Below are 20,608 nucleotides of genomic sequence, written 5' to 3'. Positions count from 1 at the left end.
GTCCCCATCCAAGCTAGTGACCGTCACCACGTATTGCAGCAGTGAATGCCACAAGTTCGTTGTGCTGTTACAAAGACTAAGGCCTCAAATGCAAACTCTAGATAATATTTTAGAGACTAAGACCTAAACCACATTTCTAATGGCTGTCATATTCGTATTGTTTATTGTCATATTCGATTGTTAATTTAAACTTAATCCTATTGTGTTTTATGTTCGCTTAGTACGGTATGTGAATCTGGTCTGGGACCGTCATAAATTTTATTATTATTATTATTATTATTATTATTATTATTAATCACAATATTTATTAGCTCCTAAACCATAGTGTAGTCCTGTGCATGTCTCCTTAAAAGCCAAACTCCTTAAGTTCAACGAGACTGGCTCCCAAGTAAGTGGGCAAAGGATTGCATCCTAATGCTGTGTATGTATTTGTTGTTGTTGTTGTAGTAGTAGTAGTAGTAATGATGATGATTATGTCAATTTAAATGAGTGTTTGTAGTAAGTGGGTCATCCTCTCCTTTTGGGGGGGAGGGGTGCTTCTGGCTTTTAGCTACCAAAATGCTTTTCATTCAATTTCCAGAGTATTGATAATTTTAGCCAGCATTTCAAAGTTTCCTGTAGCCATACGAGCTGCCCTTCCCAAGCTGTTAAGAATCTGGACACCACCGCAAGCTTTGAAAAAAATACTCCCATTCCAAGACTTTTCAAAGGCGACAATTAGTTACATTGTTAAAATGTCCACAAGAAACACAAGCAGCTGTTGTGATGACCTGTCCCCAGAGAGCCAAAGCCAGGTGCCAACCCTTAAAGGATTTGCAACCCAGTTTTTTCTCACCTCTGGTGTTTGCAAATTTCCCCCTCCCAATCTTTTGTCTTCCTCCAGCACCACCCAAAAAAAAAGAAAGAGATTCCTAGCCCTGCTAGAAATCACACAGCCAGAGAGAGCACACCTCATTTATACTAGTAGAAAAATTTAATGCACATATTAAATAAATATTTCAGACCATTTCATATTCAATTTGTACACAGTAACAATTTTTCTAAAAAAAAATCCCTCAAGGAGACAAACTACCCCACAAGAAAGATGTGCTGTGACAAGCCAGCTCACAGCTTCCACACACTGAAGTTTTCAAAAGTATCTTTTCTTTTGTTGTTATTTTAAATAATCCTTTGCAAAGCAGTACCCCTTTCAAACCAAACGTCCAGCTCAGCATCTCTCCCTCCCTCCTCGCCCTTAAAAGTATTAGTTAAGCCTTCTGAAGTTCCTGATTACACAAAAGATGCCACCATTCAGCAGCCCATTCAAGGCTTGCGTAGCTGGATCTAATCTAGCCTCCCTGCAGAGAAATAAACTGGGACACAGGCAGTAAGGCAAGCAATATTTTCTGTGGCGATTAAAGGCCAACATCAGCATCTCGTACACAGAAACCCCCGTCAGTATAGGGCAGGGCTGTCCAAATTCCAAGAGACTGATCTACTCCCACTATAAAGAAACTGGTAGTGATCAGAGTTGTTGAACTTTTTTTAGGGAGCCAAAGTTTTGGGGGGGAGGGTAATTTGTTGTTACAAAGTTTTGGGGGGGAGGGTAATTTGTTGTTACAAAGTTTTGGGGGGTAATTTGACGAGGTCCCAAGATTGACCAGGATCGACCATGGACCAACCTGTTAGACAGCCCTGATTCTCAAGGGTTTCTTGGCCAAAGGAGGATCTGCAAGCAAGGCTGCAAGTTCTTAACAAGGTTGGTAAGTGAGGGGCCAGGCAACATTTGTGAGGAGTCAGATATGGGCTGAGGAGAGGTTCAAATTGCTAACACCAGTTTAGTGGGAGCAAGGCTTCCTTTCTTATTTTCCTTTTGGCTTTTTAGGGGCCCAGCCATCCTCCATGCCTGTAACATGAGTGAGATCCCAGTTCAGTCTCATTGGGAAACTTGGGACAAGAAGCACCTTTGATGAAACGGGTGTAATGGGGAAATATATAACATTTGAACTCAGTGGCACTTTATTGTCATAACAAATACAAAAGAAATGGTCTACAGAATAATAATAAAAATGCAGACCTCTGGAGACATGATCAGCTTGGATAGAACATACAAAGCAAAACTAGCGGCCCTCATCTCAGCACCACCTCTGTTCATTCATTCATCCTTGGGGATTCTGCTCTCGCTCTCTCATTCAGAAATGGAAACAGTGACTTCACATCCCACCCTGTTGGTGCCTGCAAGTCTCTCTCTGGCTACAAAGGGACTTGCACTCATTTGACTCTGAGAAAGGCCACAGTCTGCAGGTACCAGGAACATCCACACAGACCCATCAAAATAAATGGAACTTGCACAAAAGCTCTTGATGGGTTGTGTTTCTATTACGTTTGTTTTATTTGAGGTAGAAATTTGGTCCCAAAATTTATTATTTGATTGAAGAGGGCAGGTTCTATGCTTACCCCTAGATCAACTACCTCCTACCCACCCCCACCCCACTTTTTTTTTTAACAGTCTATTAAAACATAACACGCCCCCCATGGACTCAAAATGTTTCTTAAGTGAAGAGCAACCCTTCACAAGTCTTTTAACGTTACAGTGCTTTTTCTTAAAAAAGCAGTAAAGTTGGAATACAAAAATAGAGCCTCTTTTTGTTTTTTAAAAAACACAAAACAAACAATTATAAACAACTAGATCAAGTTTGGTTTCCCCCTCTTCTTCCACCCTCGTTTTAATTATCATCACAGGTTAAGTCTCTAGGCATTGTCCATCAGTTAAAAGTCTCTACAGAATGTCCTCCAACAAAAAAAGGGAAAGGAGGGTGGACCCAAGTGGCACTAAGGAGGGTGGTGGGTCAGGGGGTGGGCTTGGGGCTGGAGTTCCGAGTCCTTTTACTCCTCCGGTTGAAAGGGTAATTGAGAAATTCGAAGCGTCTGTGAGGCTCTGTCGTTTGGTGGCCCTTGGGTAGCCTCTTCATGAAGTGCACCTCACGCTGATGCTGGCGAGTCTTGGAGCCCTTGCGGGGACGCCCCTTGCGGGTGAAGGCCATGTACCACCCTTCGTACTTTGCGTTCTGCAATGCTGTGTAGTTGTTCTCCAGCACAATCTCGGTGAAGACACAGTCCTTGCCTTTGCCGTTGCTCTGCAGGTGGGAACAATAGGAGACAAGTGAATGGAGATGCCCTTCATCTTTTCCCCATGTCTCCCCATGGAACCAGAGCCAGGTTGTCCTGGTCTAAAAATAGGGGGGCAGGGACTTTGTAAGTAGTGATAGCGCTTAACCATGCTTTGAACATTGTTTGACCTGGGTGCTATTATGCCAAGAATGCTTATCGTCTGACAAACATCCCCCAATGATGTACCAAAGCAAACAGTTAAGTCTGTTTTGTACTTTGTATTATCCAGAACAGTCAAGGCATCCAATTCAAAGTTTGTGGGAACCCCAGGAATATAAATTACAAAACTGGGGGTATCCATGATTTTAATATTAGTATACCACTAGTACTAATACCTCCTGTTTAGCTATCTAAACATTCAGTTCAATAAACACACATTTCCATAAATCCCTGGACATCTGATATTACCTTATCCAACCTCGCAGGCACAAACTGAACAGTTCGCATCAAACGGTTTTCTCTAGCTATTTATTGGTTCGTGAAGTTGTCTCTGGCTAAAGTGTAATGTGTAGATCTGCCGTAATGTGTAGATCTATATTGAAAAGGCCACCTTCAGAAGGTGCAAAGTGTCCTTAGCACTTATGAGAAACTCGACAGACCTGGGATGTTGCTAAGGATTGCTTTGTTTGAATGCAAACCAACTCATGAGGGATGCATATAGGATTGTTTGGTGGCTCACATTCAACCCCAACCTGACACTTCACACCAACTGGCAAACTCAGAGGGGACTTAAGAGGAATCACCTAGATTGTGAATTTCTACTGTCCTCAGCCTTACACTAGCAAAGAGAGTGGATGATTATGTGCAAAGATTATGCTTAATATTACTTGGAAATGTTCCCCACCATCCCACCTCCGCCCCACCTCCAGGATACTGCAGAGAAATCTGCAGCTATGCTCAGACCTACTTCAGCACACTCACACTAGGATTGTTGACACCATTGGTTGATAGAAGATATACAGCTAGTCAACCCATCAACTACCAACCTAGTCAATACAGTGGTACCTCTGGTTATGAACTTAATTCATTCCGGAGGTCCGTTCTTAACCTGAGGTACCAACTTTAGCTAATGGGGCCTCCCGCTGCCACCGCGCGATTTCTGTTCTCATCCTGGGGCAAAGTTCTTAACCCGAGGTACTACTTCCAGGTTAGCGGAGTCTGTAACCCAAAGTGTTTGTAACCCGAGGTACCACTGTACATGAGAAATGAGGCAAGGGCAACAAGCACTTATTGGAATGCAAGCAATGCAGCCACCTGTCCCCTGATTGCTTCTAATCAGGAACAGATCACACAAGCAGCACCCAGGACAAAAGTAAAAGGAAGAAGAGGACATCTAGGTTGAGGAAAGCTAAGCTGTTGGAAGGTCATATGGTTAATTATCCATGGCTGAGCAAGTAATTCTACAGAGAGGAGAAACTGCAAGGTCACTGCTGGCAAAGCAAAGTAAGTGCTTATACAGGAAGCAGCATAGGAAATTGCCTTAAACAGAGTTGGGCTATTGCTCTGTATAGCTCAGGCTTCCTCAAACTCGGCCCTCCAAATGTTTTTGGCCTACAACTCCCATGATCCCTAGCTAGCATGACCAGTGGTCAGGGATGATGGGGACTGTAGTTTCAAAACATCTGGGGGGGGGGTGAGTTTGAGGAAGCCTGGTATAGTTCAACATTGTGTTTACATTGATTGGCAGCGTCTCTCCAGGGTTTCAGAGAGGGGTCTTTCACAGCCCTTTCTGAAGACTGAGCCTAAGAGGGACCATTTACATGTAAAGTGTGCACACTACCACTGAGCTACAGCCATTCTCTGCCTTTGTGGCTTGGTTTTATCCCAAGGGGAAATTTAAATATATATGTATGTGTGTGCAGTTCTTCCCAAGATTTGAAATTCTGCACTACAGTAGTAGTGCAATGAACAGAATTTAATGAACAATGTATATTCTTCAGCTAGGACACTAGGGCTTTTGTGGACTGTTTTGGTAGAACTAGAACTATTTTTGCAAATGCTGATGGGCCAAAAAAATAAGTGTTTTTCTAGATACCGCTGAATACCAGCTGCTAGTATTCCCAGGTGGGCAGAGTGCTATTGCACTCATGTCTGGCTTGCAGGCTTCCCATTGGTATCTGGTTGGATGCTGTGAGAACAGGATGCTGGACTCATCTTACGTTCTTAGACAGGTGCTAGAAAAGTGGAGTTGCTTCATATGGGCATTCTTTAAGGGTAAACCCAAGGCTATGATGTGGGGTGATAGAGAACAATGTTTCAGTGCTGGACCCTGAGAGAAGCAAGCTGCTTTCTCAGCCCCCAGCATGGAAGCCAAGGAAGCTGCTGGTGGAAGAAGAGAGCAAGCACTTCTCCAATGAACAGCCCACTGTGTTTTTGTGTTGGGTAACAAGAGAAGAGAGCGGGGAGAAAGGAATAGGAGTAGGCAGCAGAATAAGAAAAGGGGTGTTACTACTAGTTTGCAGCCCCATAGCATGTTCCTCAAGCATGTGACCCTTGAGTTTAAAAAGGCCCCCTACTTCTGCTGTAAAGTCTAATTCAATCATGCTTTTTTTCCTCCTCTTGGTAGCAAACACATTCTAAGTTCTGCTTCCAAGAAGTCTTAGATCTGTGCTCAGGGCCAGTTTACACACATCAGCAAAATCAGCTGGTAAAGCTTTTCCTGAACTGTATCATTTCTTATTACAGCATATTGAAATGCTTTTTCTGAAAGCAAAAACTCCCCAAACACCACGTTACAAACAAGACCAACAGTGCCATCCTAAATATGTTTATTCAGGAGTCGCCAAGTTCAATGGATCTTACTCCGTAGTATGCTTGATTAGGGCTTGGACAATTTCTTTTCTTTCTTTGCAGTGGGAGAAAATGTCTCCTAGCTAGCATCTTTGAACAGTGAAACAGATGACAAGTAGGTGTCAGATAAAGGAGATGCTTGAGGATAGCTGTATTTATAGGGAGTGGAGAGGAGACCTTCTAGGCCAATTCTTGGGTTTTCATTTGGTTTAGTGTATTCTGCTTTTTTAATTGATCACAGGGTGTGATGCATTTAATATGAAACAACAATGCATGTGCATAAGTGGTAAACCAAACCATACAAATGCAGAGCAGGTCACCACAGCAAATCATCAGATCCTAACTGGTTTTTGGATAGTATATTGTTTTTTATATAGTATATTGCTTTGGTATTTTCATTTATTATTTGCATGGTGGTTGAGGCGAGACTTTTGTCATCAGAAATGGGCTTAAGTTGTGGGATGGCAGATTTTAGGAGAAATTGTCTTAGTGGTAGGAACACTTCCTCCCTTGGAACTAATCACAAAGGGAGTTGCCCAGCTTTTCCTTGCTGGAAACCTTCTGTCCGAGACTAGACAGCCATTTGCTGGGGATGCTCTAACACTAATGAATAGATAGATAGATAGATAGATAGATAGATAGATAGATAGATAGATGATAGATAGATAGAAAATGTATGTAATCTAATGTATTTCCTGCATATGTAATTGACTTGGGAGTTGTCTAAAAGACTGCCCCCTCCCCAACCCAATGAATATATGATGCTATGAATGCCACAGGCTCTATCAAATAGGTGCTTGTGATGGTCTCACAACAACCCTGTACATTGTAACCTCAAGAGGAATGGAGGCAGTAGGTGGCATCATGTTTCTCAGCAATACAGAGTTGCTGCTTGAGTGTTGGGGAAATGAGACTTCCCCTCCAATGGAGACATAACCTGAAAGAAAAACCATCTGATACCTCCCATAGCAAGAGGTTAGTGTGTGTGCTTGTGTTCAAGCCTTTTAAATTGTCTGCTACTTCTGGCCATGCGAAAGAGGGCCTCCAGATACTTGCCCAGCATATTAATGATGGAGAAGAGTTGATGCAGCAGATTTTCAGTCTTGGAATGTTTTTGTCATTGAGAGTAGGCTGGGGCTGGAGTGGCGCTGCTCTAATGGACCAACCTCTACTGCTCCTCATCTTTAGACATTGCTTGAATTTCAGCGCATGTGTGGTTCTGACTAACCATAGCAGTATCCACATGAAATACAGCATAAGTGAATGCATGTGAACAAGCTCGCTTCCAGCTTCAGTTGTAGGCCCTTTTGCCCTTCCATTCCCATATTTTGTTCCTGAGAAGATTGTCCTGCTCCTCCCCTTGTCACAGAGCAAGCAATTCCTACCCCAGAAGCCCCCTTACCTTGCCAATCAGCTTTCCTTTCTTGTTCATGCAGATATAGAAGCCTGTCTCAGCCCCCTTGATTCTTACTCTGCTCCCAAATGTGTCGGTCTCCACAATGAGCTTAGCTGGAGCGGGAGAAGATGGCAAGAAAATGAGTCACATGAATGTTACAAGATGGGCACCACATACAGTACTCCAAGAGGATAATTTGTCTTCTAGAAATAGCATTTTCTTAGGCAGCACGGACCACACAACCAAAGGGAAGGGATGCTGTGTCCCTCCTTATAGCATTTGTTACAGTAGCCTTCTATCAAGTCAGACCATTGGTCCTTATAGCTCAGTATTGTCTACAGTACTTTTCTGCTAGACAGCAGAGGGTCCTGGTTCTAACTGGAGGTGCCGGGGATAGAACCTGGGACCTTCTACATGCAAAGCAGATGCTCTAGCACTGAGCTATGGCCCTCCCCTAAGAGAAGGATCAGGGTGAACTAATTATAAGACCAAGTGTCACATTCAACCTTGGCCACCCTTCAAAAGCGACCTGCTAGTGATGGGTGTGGCCAAAAGTGGGTATGTCTAGTACCCCAAACCTGTCTTTTAAACACACACATATATACACACACACAAACACACAAACACACATCCCTCTCACCTCCATGCACGTCAACTGAGGAAGAGAGCTATTGCCTCCTCTCCTCTCATCAAATGATTGATTCAATGGCTAGGGTAGGAGGTGATTTGCATCCCCCCCACCATCAAGGCACTAGGCTCTCCTCACCCAAGTGCTGTGTCTATTTTAAATTTCTTTTCTTTTTGCTGCCACTGTCATCAAAATCAGTGGAGAAGCCTGGGGAAAATATGGCATACATAGTGACTACATGTACTGGGTGGCTTCCTAATTGTTCACCCATAGTAGCAGCAACAAACCAACAATTGTGCTTCCATTCAAAGGTTGCAAAATCTCTTTCTTACTTATTATTTATTTATAAAAAAATATTTCTATACCGCTGTATCATAAAAATATATCACAATGGCTTACAACGATATAAAAACATAAACCCAGACAATAAAATCTTAGAAAGTTAAAAACTAGTTAAAAACAAAAGGAAATTAAAAACAAACATCAATAGACCATTGAGGGAGATGTACTCTTAATTGCCTGCATAGGCCTGGTGGAATAGAAAAGTTTTCAGCAGGCGTTTCAGCAGTCCTGTTTCTTCGGGAAACGGACATCTTAAATTCAGCAATAGACAGAATCAGACCTATTTTCAAGAGTTGGCCATGCATGATGGCCATTGCAAGTCTTACAGCGCTGGATGGAATGTCTTATATACTTCCATTTCTGAAACCAATGGACATCCAGTTGCTGTTTAGAGCAAAAGATCCCTTGTCCTCTCATTATAGAGAACTAAGTGGGCACATGTCTGTGGCACACAACACAGAAAGGCTACAGGACACAAGGTTAATATAAAGCCCTGGCCAGTAATTGCTTTAAATCATCCTACTTTAAAAGGACACACAATGATTTGGGCAGTAGCAGCAGGAAAATTACTTTCTAATTTGGTATTTTTATACTTGGTCCCCTTGCTCTTCTTGCATCTCTTTTTCTGTGTAGGTCAGGAAGCTCCATATGATCAGTTTAAGTCCTTTCTCTGTCTCTCTGCACTGATGCTGACTTTGCAGCTGGTAGAGGAAGCCAGGAAGGGTAAGGGCAGCCCCTTAATGCATTTCACCTTTGCGAGAGTTGAGAGGGCGTATTGATTTAGTCTCAGTTTTTTTAATGGAGGCATTGATTAACTTTCAAAGCAGCTATGCAAATCACAGATCAATGGCTTGTCCCCTTCTTCTTGCCGCTGCAGGAACCCCAAAGAGATGGAGCCAGCCGGCCCCAAAGGGCCATCTCACCCATTCCATCCCTTCTCTGTCATTGTACATGAAAGAGAGGAAACAGAGCAACATTTCTGTACTGTGCAGCATTTTTGGTCAGTTGAATGGGAATTCAGAGTGTCCCAGGCACCAAAACTGGTTTTGCTCTTTATGACTTTAAAGGGAAGGTTTGCTCACAAGCCAGAACCCAAGTAGTCATTACTCCTGATGATGCTCAATACATCATCAGTACTTGTCTCCCATTGCTGTTGCAATGCCAATTATGATAAGTTAGACTTTATTCCTCTAGCAATGTCACATTATGGAATTCACCATGTCTTGGGTACAGGCAAAATGGTTCTTGTTTGTGATTCTCAATTTCACACATGTTTCACTCACACAGAGAGAGACAGGAGGGAAGTCCAGTCTAGGACCATCTCATCCCATCACTTATTGTGAACAGGACAGGTTACAAGCAGTCCTAGGCCCATTTTGCTGCACAGAAAGCATTATAGTGAATTTTTTTTGACAAGGCACTGGAGAGGGAAGGGGTCCAATCCCTCACATGTCCCCTTTGCTCTTAGAAAGAGACTCTGCTCCTCCTTTCTCTGCTACCAAGGCAGGCCCAGATTTAATGCACCTGCCACCATTATGGATAGTTTTGAGACCAATATATCTGCAGGAGTCTATCTGCAGAATGGGCCAGAAGCTTTAATGATGGTAGCTTGGTACTTGGGAATCTGGGAGGGAGCAATGAGATGTTCTAGAGCGGGGCCAGGGAACCTGTACCCCTATGTTGCTATGTTCCATTAGTCTCAGCAAGCATGGCCAATGGTCAGGTATGATGGGAGTTGTAGTCCAGCAATAACTGGAGGGCTGCATATTTCCTGCCCCTATCGCAGAGCAAAGCAAAATGGTTTTAGCCGTCACAACAAGTTGATCAGACTTAACAGTGGAAGTGATTTGGTTATGCAGTTATATTGGAAGGATTGGCATACTGTAGGAGACACTGAGAACCCTGTGGGTCTCAACTGGACTCAACAAACCTCTGTCTCAAATCTCCAGCTGCAGCATGTATTTGCTGCTGCTGTGGAAGTGCAGGGAATATTTGTTTGTTTGTCAATTGATGTTTATATCCAATTTACTCAACAGAAGGCCTCTAAGGGGCTTGCAAAGAAAAATCTAAAAGATTCATTTGAAATAAAAATCAATAAAAGCAAACATTAAGAAAAAGTTAACATAATTTTTATATACAAACGAAACCTGCAATTTTTAAACAATTGTACATAATAAAATTGTGTGTCACAATTACATGCCTGGTAAAACCAATACCACAGAGGTGCCTGCCTAATTTTAATGAACAGGGACTTCTAAAGAATAGGTGCTGCCTATCTGAAAGATTGATTACTTGCAAGCGTGTAGCGAACATTGTTTGGCACTTGTAAAATGGCCAGTTCCATAGATTGAAGTGGTCCAGAAGGGAATCCTTCTAGTAAATAGTGAGTCAGTGCCTAGTCCCCAAATTCTAGAGTCTGAGACCTACTATGTCTGACAAGGGCTTCTGAAGAAAAGGTGATCCTGAGTTTCATACACAAACCTTATGCATCATCAAGCTATATGTGGTCTGTGGTATCCATGCCTCATATCCACAAATACAAAGCTGCAAACTCTAATCAGTCAGAGGAAGGATCAAAAGAGACCTTGAAATTTGCTGAGAAAAAGCAGCTTTCCTGCATCACCTTTGCTGCTGAATGATTCACCCACCCCCAATGCAAAACTTGAATGAGTTTGTTCTAATCATTAGGCAAAACATAAACACAACCTCTCCTGTTCCGCTTCTTGTGCTTCCAAAAGAAGCAAAACTGTCAAGACTAAGGACATCAAGTAGAAATGTCAGCTAAATCTTCAAACCAGGGGATATATTCACCTGTGACACTAAGGGTGGAACTTCCTAGCAGGAAAAACCCCACAGGATTTCAAACTTTGCATGGGTTTCCTAATGCTAATATAGGGAGGGTATAGAGGAGAACTGGCAGGGGGTGCTTAACCCTCCTCTAATTCTCTCCTGCAAATGTTCCACCTTCCCCCAGTCATTTTAACCCATGTTTTCCCTAGCTCCAATACTAGGAGTCAGCCTGGCTGGGGGAATTGGGGCGACTTAGGAAACTGTCTGCAATGACAACATGTGGATCTTCCCTAACACCAACATTTTTCATCTGGAATGTATCACATGTGAATATTGCTAATGTGGGAGAGAGAAAGGAAGTGAGAAAGTATTAAACAGAAGAACGAATTTTAGCTAATGAAAGTTTCTCATCTGACCTACAGACACAGGAAAGGGTCAAAGAAACTATTCAAGTTGTGAAAATGGGCAAAACATATAGACTTGCAAACTGATGAGGATCATTTTCCCACTTTGTAACCAGCTTAGCTCTTATGCAAGCCTCCTCATGGCAAACGGAGCACTAGGGTTTGGGTCACCAGATGCCTGAGGTTTGGTTGAGGGACATTTTGGGTCCAGACTGTCTCACTCATTATCAGTGATGCTGGGCTTAATCAATAGCCAATTGTAGCACTGCCATGTTCCAGACAGCATCACTTCAAAACGCAATGGCCTTTTTACACCAGCAATAATATACTGTATTGCGATGATCTGAAAGTTAGGAAATTGTGTTGTGCCTGAAATGGGAGGTTTTTTGAAGTAAGATGTTTAAATCCTTTGCAACAATCAAGCAGCTACTCTACATTTGATGTGCTATAAGCATTGTATGAAAAAGCATCAAAAGACGCTTTTTAAATATCCTTCTTCATGGGAAGAGAGACACTTCAGAAGCAGTTGCAGTTCATTTGCAGGAGTAGACTTTTCTATTTCACTTATACCTTGCCCTTTGACCTTTACAAGGCTTTTTGGCCCTTGACTTTGGCTGTGCACAAACCTCTCATTTTGCCCTTGTGATCTGGCTTCCTCAGGCAGGGCAAGGGGGCGAGGTATTTCCAATCTGAATAGGACCATGGGAAATCCTTCAGTGCTGTGGCCATGAAGCCAGTGCTTAAAAGGCCACTACACTCCACAATGCTTTCTCTTTTTAGCCATTCATGAGGACAACTTGAAACCTTTCTCAAGCTCTGCCCCTCTCCCTTTTGTCCTATCGATTTTACAAAGCTTGGAAGGCAGGGACTGTATCACTTGCTTGCTTGCTTGCTTGCTTATTTATTTATTTATTTATTTATTTATTTATTTATTTATTTATTTGATTGATTGATTGATTGATTGATTGATTTCCACACTATCTTTCAATCCAGAGTTGGCTTACAAGGCTTGTTCTATGGCCTGCCCAGTGTCTGACACTTTGTTAGAGCTGAATAAACAGGAGCAATAAAATCCAAGATGCAACAGTAACAGGGTAGAATAAATCAATAGTCTCAAACCTAGTATGCCCGAGCTAATGGAAGCTGCATTTATGTATATAGCTAGGGGCTGGTTAAGATGCTTTTCTGGGGTATGTTATTTCACAGGAACCTACAGTTCACTCCTCCATCACCATTGCCACTGACACACACAAAACACTCATTTGGCAAAGTAGAGGGTCTGGAGCAAACCTGAGATGGATTATGAAGATAAACAGTTTCTTCCTCTGGTGATGATGATGATAATTTGTACCCCGCCCATCTGACTGGGTTGCCCCAGCCACTCTGTGCAACTTCCAATGTATATAAAAATATAATAAAACATTAAACATTATTAAAAAAACCTTTCCTATACAGGGATGCCTTCAGATGTCTTCTAAAGAATAATAATAATAATTGGGGTACAAAGCATCCAACAAATATTACAGCGTAGATGGGCAAAAGGAAAACTAGATTTGGATGGGCAGGATCCTAAAGTAACAGGCCCTGGATATTTGACTTAAATAAAGAGAGTTATGGATCATAGAAACACCAGCGGATCTATACTATTTCCCACAGAAATTCATCCTATTACATATTCAGCACCAGATCATTCTTCTGCTCTCATTCTCATAAGAACATAAGACTGAGCCTTGTTTGATCAGGCCAAAGTCCCGTCTGGTCTTTCATCCAGTGTTCCACAGTGGTGGACCAGATGCCTATGGGAAACTCGCAAGAAGGACATGAGGGCAAAAGTCCTGTCCCACTGTTGTTCCCTAGTGACCGGCATTCAGAGGTATACTGGAAGTAGTACACAGCCATCAAGACTATCTTCTGTTAATAGCTGAATTTGTCTAGTCCCGTTTTAAAAGCCATCCAAGTTGGTGGCAATTACCACATATTGTGGTAGCAGATCCAAGAGTTTAACTATATATTGTGTGAAGAAATGCATCCATTTGCTTTTCCTAAATCTCCCACCATTCAGACCCAACTTTCTTCACACCATGCATAATTTTACAAACTTTGATCATGCCCCCTTACTTACTTGGCTTTTTGTAGGGGGGGGGGAGGGGGGACAGCCTCAAACTAGCAACCTTTCCTCATAGGGGAGTTGTTTCTGCCCTTTTGATCATTCAGGTCCCAACTCTTGCAACCAGCATGTTTTGTCTGTGAAAGGCCAGGACCTCACCACAACATTATTATTCTCCTCAGCTTCTCTGAGGCAAAATAACTATATCTCTTCAACAGCGGCCAACACCCACAATATTAACAATAGTGGAGGATGGCTCGACGCACGTGAACAAGGAAAGATTAGAAAACAACCGTGTCAGTAGTCGGGGATTCACCAGCAGTAATGAAAACAGTTATCTAAACTAAGCCTTTAGACTAGGCCCCAAGCCTTGGTGGTCCAAACCCTGGTAGAATGGCTGCTTCCCTCCCCGTCTGCACACTGTGCTGTGTATGAATTACAACATCACATCACTTCTTCCGACCCATTACAACCCCGTTAATTTTAGCACTTCTCCTTCCTATAAAATATTAACATCTGTAAGTCCCCGTCTCCCCACCCCCTGCCAAAGAGCAATTGGACCCCCGACTCCTCTTCATTGAGCCACATAGACAAGGTCCCCTTATTTATCTGTCTTTGGGGGGCACGAGCGAGGGAGGTCGATCAAGAGAGCAGTAAAAGGTTTAAAGAGCATCAATTTCCATGCTCTCTTCTGCTGACTGATGGAAAGACACAGAAAATCAGCCCTGAACGGAGGCAGAACAACACATGCTGCTGCTTCTCTCTTTCCCCCCCTTTTTTGTCCTTTCCACCTTTTCAAAGGCTCTTTCTGATTTATTGTCTGTTTGGTGGGCTTTGCCTTGCCACACGAGCCGCTTTGGTGACCGGCCTCCAGCACTGAATCGCTGGTCGCTTGGCAGGCCCTGCTGGCTTGGAACTCTGCTCGAAAGCAGAGCCGTGGATTCACAGTGGGGCAGGAAGGGCAAAGAGTTAAGTACAACTGGCCTACAAAAAGCCACAGCAGTGGAAGATGCATCCCAGGCCCCAGGCAGCACGAAAATATGTACGGCAGCCAGGTCACAGTAGCAAATGCCAGCCGTCAACACAGCCAGAATCCAATACAGCAATTATCATTCACTTTCAGAACAATTTCCTTCTCATACAGATAAAGACCATTTTAATCCAGATTATGGGCGGCTAAACAGAGCTCAGAGAGGTGGACCAAGGTTTAAGATGCATGGGGCTTTGCTCCTAATTAGAAAACGGAGAAAGATATTGACAATCAAGACAGATAACCGAGAAAAATGGACCTGACATTAAGTCAGCCGTAAAAATGTCACAGCAGAGAAAATGGTCATTGGCAGAAATAAATCACTTAAAAAGGAAAAATCTTCAGCGCCCCCCCCCCCCGAATTTCAATACTTAATATAAAATAAAGACTTGAGGTTTTAATATTTGATGTTAATGGTGCGAAAGGTTGATTTTGTTTGGGGTGGTGGGGGGAGCTTAACATTTTCAACTCTATTCTTTCACTTCAGTGACAGATTTATCCCAGAAAAATTATGTTTCGTGCTCAAACTTTGAAGGGAAAGTGGCTACGTAGATGCAGAAAAAATGCAGCGAGGCACACTTGATCCCCTAACTGGACTGCGAAGAGGAGAAAGTATTCAGGAAATGTTAAAAAAGGTGAAAGTAAGAAGAGTTTTAATAGCTCTTCCAGACATGGGGGTCTCTCCAGAGATTCATATAGAACAATCCTGAACCTCTATTTTAACATTTACAGACTTGCGACTCTTTTAAAACTTTACATCTGAAAAACTGCTTGTGTTCTCTCTCTGTTTTAGATCATTGCTCGGCTTGCTTCTTAGCTCTTCAAATGCTTAACCTTTTTATTATGTTTTAATAGAGGTCTTTTCTTTTTCAAGCTGTTTCCCTCATTTCATTCTAGCCTCTCTTAACATTGTCATTTAAATCTAAAGTAATCTCTCTTTTTATATAAGACATTTAAGTGGGAGGGGGAACTTTGTTTGTGAAACAAACTGGTCTCCTTCAAATCATGGTTGCTTTAAGGCTGGCATGCTTTGCTTGAAAGGTTAAAAATACATCTTTGTACATGTAGAACCCACTTAGCCCCAACTATTAAAGTTCATTCTGACATCTTCAGTCAGCCCAAAGCTATATGAGAGGATGAATGTTTGCAGCAGTTTAGTTGTAAGTGAAAAGGAGAAATCACATATAATGTGGAAGGCTAGGAATTTTAAGCAGGATGCATACAGCATGTACAAATATGTATGTGCAATGTAAGGATGCACATATTTTTGCCAGCACACAGAAAATAAAGGAAGTCAGAGCTTTCAGAATGTCAGCTAATCTTGTCCCGTGTCTCACATATGCAAGGAAAGGAGCTCAAAGACTTACAATTTATTGAAGCCACAGTTTTGCTAGCACCTTGTCCTCTTGTATATGGCTTGAGCATTTGAAAGAGTAATTAACACTTACGATCTAAGTTATTTAAAACTTCCACGCTGCTCAGGGCTCCCCTGCCATACCCCCTTTATTTTAGAGAACAAGAGGATCTGCTGCCAGGTCCTCCCATGCATCCTACAGATCTGTGTTTGCTGCACTCAGAGACTGAATACAGTTGGTGACAATCTCTGCCTAAGACTCTGGGAAACTCTGGGGCTTCGAATCACATCCTCCATGCTTCCTTGTTTCCGTATCACTGAGAGAGATCCTAGCTAGAGCTATGTTGCAGGAATGCACCAGCTATTTCTAATCTAAACAGTTTGGGCATCCCTCTTCTTTTCCGCTCCTCACCACGACCACAAAAGAAAAACGTTTTTTAAATGCAACTCACCCCATCATCTGGGTGGTCAGAGAGATCAGGTGTAAAAAAATAAAACAAAACCCACACGCCTCCTCATAATCAGAGCTATCATCCTGATCCCCAGGGGGAAAGCAATGTACTATTATTACAAATATTGATTGCCACATTCTTCCATCGCAAGACCCCTGCCTTCTGAACACTTGTAATGATTTCTGGCTAACAAAGAGGACGGAAATCATTAATTACTGTGCTGCGCGCACCACCACCCTCCCCCAGCCCTTCTGCCCGCATATGCAGCCTTACCATGAGCATCTCCATCCTCTGCCATGGCATTGATTTTCTTGTTGTCCAGGATTTGCACGTGCTTCCCACTGGTCCGACTGTACAGCTGATAGGTCCGGACGAGTCGCCGGCTTAGTTGGTCGGTCACCAGGCTCTGCTCCCTCACATGCTGTGTAAAATTAGGTGGGGACTGAACAGTTACCTTTAGGAAATTGAAAAATATACAACACACCATTATAATCTCTACTCCTCCGAGAAAGGCGCTCTCGGCATGTTCCTGGTGCATTTTTTTAGAGCACTCTGAGCTGGTGCTGTGCAGAGCCAGGTTCATTATGGGTCAGTATAAGAAACCCTGGCATGGATTCGAGCCACGACTGAGAAATTGCAACCACTACCTAGACATTTATTGTTGAGAATCAAGCATGGGATAAAGAAAACACAGGTGATCCTGGAACACTTGGGACAGAATTACAACCAGCCCAGCTCCTCAGATTTCAGAAAGACTTGTGCCGATTCAAACCAGGTCACAAACGCCATGGAGCTCAAGTAGGCATGGTCCCGATCCTGCTTGCTCCAATTCAAACCCAGGAAGGCTCTGCAGGAATCACTTTAAGGTCACCACCAGAGCAAAACTAAACCAGCTCCATCATTCATATCCGTCTCATTCCAGGCAATACAACATGCACGCGAGTGCGACGGACTTCTAGCTAGGTAATCATCCCAAGGCTTTCAATTACTGGGCTTGTTTCTGTGTCTTTGGTATTTGCTTTCCTGATCTTTCAAGTGGCCTGTTTGAGAGTTTTGCTTTGTGGGGCTGTAAGGGCCCTGTGCGCTGTGGACCAGAGTAACCAGTGACCAAAAGAAGAAGGTGGAGGGGGGGAAGCAGCCATATTTTATCCCCCTTAAACAGGGATCAGTTGTGTCAGCAGCCGAGGCAGTTCGGAATTGTCTTTGCAGCTAATATTTACGAGCCTTTCCATACACATCAAGGCTGGCTATGGGTTTCCCACCTCCCCACCCACCCCCAGCCACACATTCAAAGTACCCGTAACCCTGTTAGCAGTAGATTCTGTTATGGAACAGTTTGGCAGGCGGGGGGGCGGGGAGCGGCTATGTGTAGCTTCAGTTGTACAATGATATTGCCACTGCTCAGATCTGTTTCTCTCCTCTCTCTCACAGCCTGGTCTTAGGAGAATTCTTCCACCCCCTCCACATCTCCGATTCCTCTTTTAAGTCTGAAGGGGTTTAGTTTGCCCCTGACATTTATAAAGACGTATTCTGAGCAAATGTTGAGGAGATTTGTTCCTTTCAACCTCATGGGGTGGCAGTGTACGAAGTAACCCCCGACTCTTCTCTCTTTTCCCCCCACCCCACCCGCTGCCCATGTCAAATGCTAAGGTTATTCCATGCAAATGGGAAAAGTAACCTCCTCCTCAAAGCTGGAGTTTATAGAAGTCTTCCCTTGACAATTTTCCTTTCCTTTCCTTTGTGTCTCTCTGTGTGTGTTTCCTACAGAAGGTTCTTTTGATAATATCTCTGGATTCTTTTGCCAGCTCTGATGAGGGGACCATGTGGACACCCACATCCCTCTTTGATTTCCATCTGACGCCCCCAAAATATTACAATGTAGCTTTTTTTTACACAACTCTCATGTTCCTCCTTCATATTCAGAGTGATCTTTGTAACTCCGACTTACAAAATCAAGAGATCCTTGCAATTTTAACTCGGAACCTTACACCTGTTATCTCTCTTTCTCTCTCCCTCTCCCTCTCTCCCTTTCTCCCTCTCTCCCCTTCACTCTCTTTCTTAGGGGAAATTGCATTTGTCTTTGGCTCTCTGGATTTGCAATCAATACTGCACCAGCAGGGTTATAGATCCCACAGTATCAGACTGTGTTGTTTAATATATTAGCAGCACTACCGATGGCCAGCAAGCTAGAGTTAATAATGGTTAGAATTTCCATCCCTTAAATATTATTAAACTTTTGAAAATAATAGCAACGGAGCAAAGGTGCTTGCAATTTCAGCAAACAATAACTACCTATCTATCCATCTATCCACACACTTGCACAATGTCTGGCTAAACACTGCAGTACATTTTAAATTAATCAGCATCTATTTCTTGCCTTGGATTTTGCATGCTTTTCTCATGTCTGCGATTTCAATTTTTGAACCCAGCTTGCATCTACTTTCACTTTAATCAACCTCCTGTCGTTTAATTTTATCAAACATGTTATATTTAACGTTCTGCTGCGTGTTTCAGTTGCTCCATCAAACGCTTCCCATCAAACTCCTTATCTAAACTTTTTCTTTTTCTTATAACTGCTTTCCGTTTTTTAAAAAAAGATGCTTGGAAAAGATTTGGCTATGAGCTTCAAGCCGCACCAAATAATGTCTTAAAGGATAAAAAGTAATAAAACAGTTTCCTTACCTGTGCCTGCAAGCAGAAAGCAAACAAGTGCAGTAGCCTAGAATGATGGGAAAGCGGAGGAAAGGGGGAAAAAACAAAGTAGATGGTGAGGTGATTTCGCTTTTGAAATGGAGCAGAAATAAAGATGGAAAATCAAGGGAGACTGTTGGGGTGGTTGTTGTTTTTTGGGGAGGGCAAGGGAAAGCCGGGAAAGTCCAAATAATCAGCAGTTACTTACAAATAGCTGAATATGGACGAGAAGAGATTCATCCTGAGCGGTTTCCCCCGGCGCTGGATCTTGGCCGGTTCCCGGGACGGGGGGAGGCTCTGCTTCTCAGCCTCCCTTCTTTCGCTTAAGCTCGCCGGTTGCTTCGGCTGCCTCTTCTTCCTCGCGCGTCTCTCCGCGCCCAGCTCCCCACGCGGCACTTGCCTCCCCGAAGCGGCTCGGTCAGGGCAAGGGGCTCTCTCGGCGCGGCCAGCCCATGCCCTCGAGAGCCGCCGCCGGCGCTGCGGAAGGAGATCGGGGCCGGGAGAGCGAGGGGAGCGCCGGTCTTGCGGCGGCTGCTCCGGGGGCCCAAGCGGCGAGGGCGCGCCCGGGGGTCGGCTGCGCTAGAGCCCGGCGAGGCGCGGAAGGGGCGCTGGGCTGTCAGCAAGGCTCCGGGGCAGAGCAGGCGCCCAGGCTGCGCTGACAGTTCCTGAGCCGCGGATCGCCGGCTGCGGAGAAGGAAGGCGGCCGGGCGGCAGGGAGGGCGCTGCGCCTCTCGCTCTCTCTTGCTCTCCAAGCGCCCGGGGGGCAGTGCGCACCGGCCCAGCGCTGGTCCCTCCTCTTGTGCGCGGCTCGCCAATGTGCCAGCCCCTTCTCATCTGTCCGGGGATGGCCCTCCGGCAGACCCCCTCCTCTCTCCTCCCCCCCCCCGGCGGGGGGGACCGGCAGGCTGCGCTCCGAGGCATCCCGAAGGCTATCGAGGAGGCACCTTCGGAAGGCGGGGGGTGGGGTGGGTTCCTCTCGCTCACATAGAGACCCACGCAGCAGCTGGGCAGGGAAGGGGGGGGGAACTGATCACACACACATGCGCTTGTGCGTTGTGGCCTGTGCCCAGTGGCATCGCGCGTGTGCGTACCCACGAGGCTGTCCGGGGGGTGGGGTGGCGCGGATTCCCACGACGAGCCTCGGACGCGTGTGTGACGGGTGCCAAAGCGGCAGAAAGCAGGCTGAAGTGTGCGCCAGTCTTGGAGCACGGTGGGGCGCTTTGGCTACACGCGAGAGGGAAATCGCTGTGTGTAGAGGCGAGTGTGTCTAAGCACCTGCTTTTGTGTCGCGGTGGGGTGAGAAACGCTCGTGGGAGAGATGTCGGGTAAATGTTGGGATCCGTGCCTGGGGGTGCTTTCACGGTCATTAATTGTAAAAGTATTATGCACATGGCTATGTGAGAAGGTTGTCGGTGCGATATTCAAACACACACACACACACACACACACATCCTATGCTTTCTCTATCCATCTG

General features: G+C 44.3%; 1 protein-coding gene across 2 annotated transcripts; it reads right to left on the bottom strand.

The window, feature by feature from the left end:
• Window positions 1-954: 954 nt before the first annotated feature.
• FGF8 (fibroblast growth factor 8) lies at window positions 955-19,967 on the bottom strand. 2 transcript variants are annotated; one of them, XM_028730512.2, is made up of 5 exons: window positions 19,343-19,967; window positions 19,126-19,162; window positions 16,717-16,864; window positions 7,343-7,449; window positions 955-3,116 (listed from the first exon to the last, which is right to left on the bottom strand). In XM_028730512.2, exons 1-5 carry the CDS (start codon window positions 19,372-19,374, stop codon window positions 2,829-2,831), a joined length of 612 nt encoding a protein of 203 aa, XP_028586345.1. In that variant the 5' UTR covers window positions 19,375-19,967; the 3' UTR covers window positions 955-2,828. The 2 variants fall into 2 exon arrangements, with proteins under 2 accessions (XP_028586345.1, XP_028586344.1); XM_028730511.2 differs by having other exon boundaries at window positions 16,717-16,897; window positions 19,343-19,966.
• Between the last annotated feature and the right edge of the window lie 641 nt (window positions 19,968-20,608).

The sequence above is a fragment of the Podarcis muralis genome, chromosome 6 (assembly GCF_964188315.1).
Source record: "Podarcis muralis chromosome 6, rPodMur119.hap1.1, whole genome shotgun sequence".
Taxonomy (NCBI): domain Eukaryota; kingdom Metazoa; phylum Chordata; class Lepidosauria; order Squamata; family Lacertidae; genus Podarcis; species Podarcis muralis.
The sequence above is the reverse complement of the archived record's forward strand: the minus strand, read 5'-3'. Positions and strand labels throughout refer to the sequence as shown.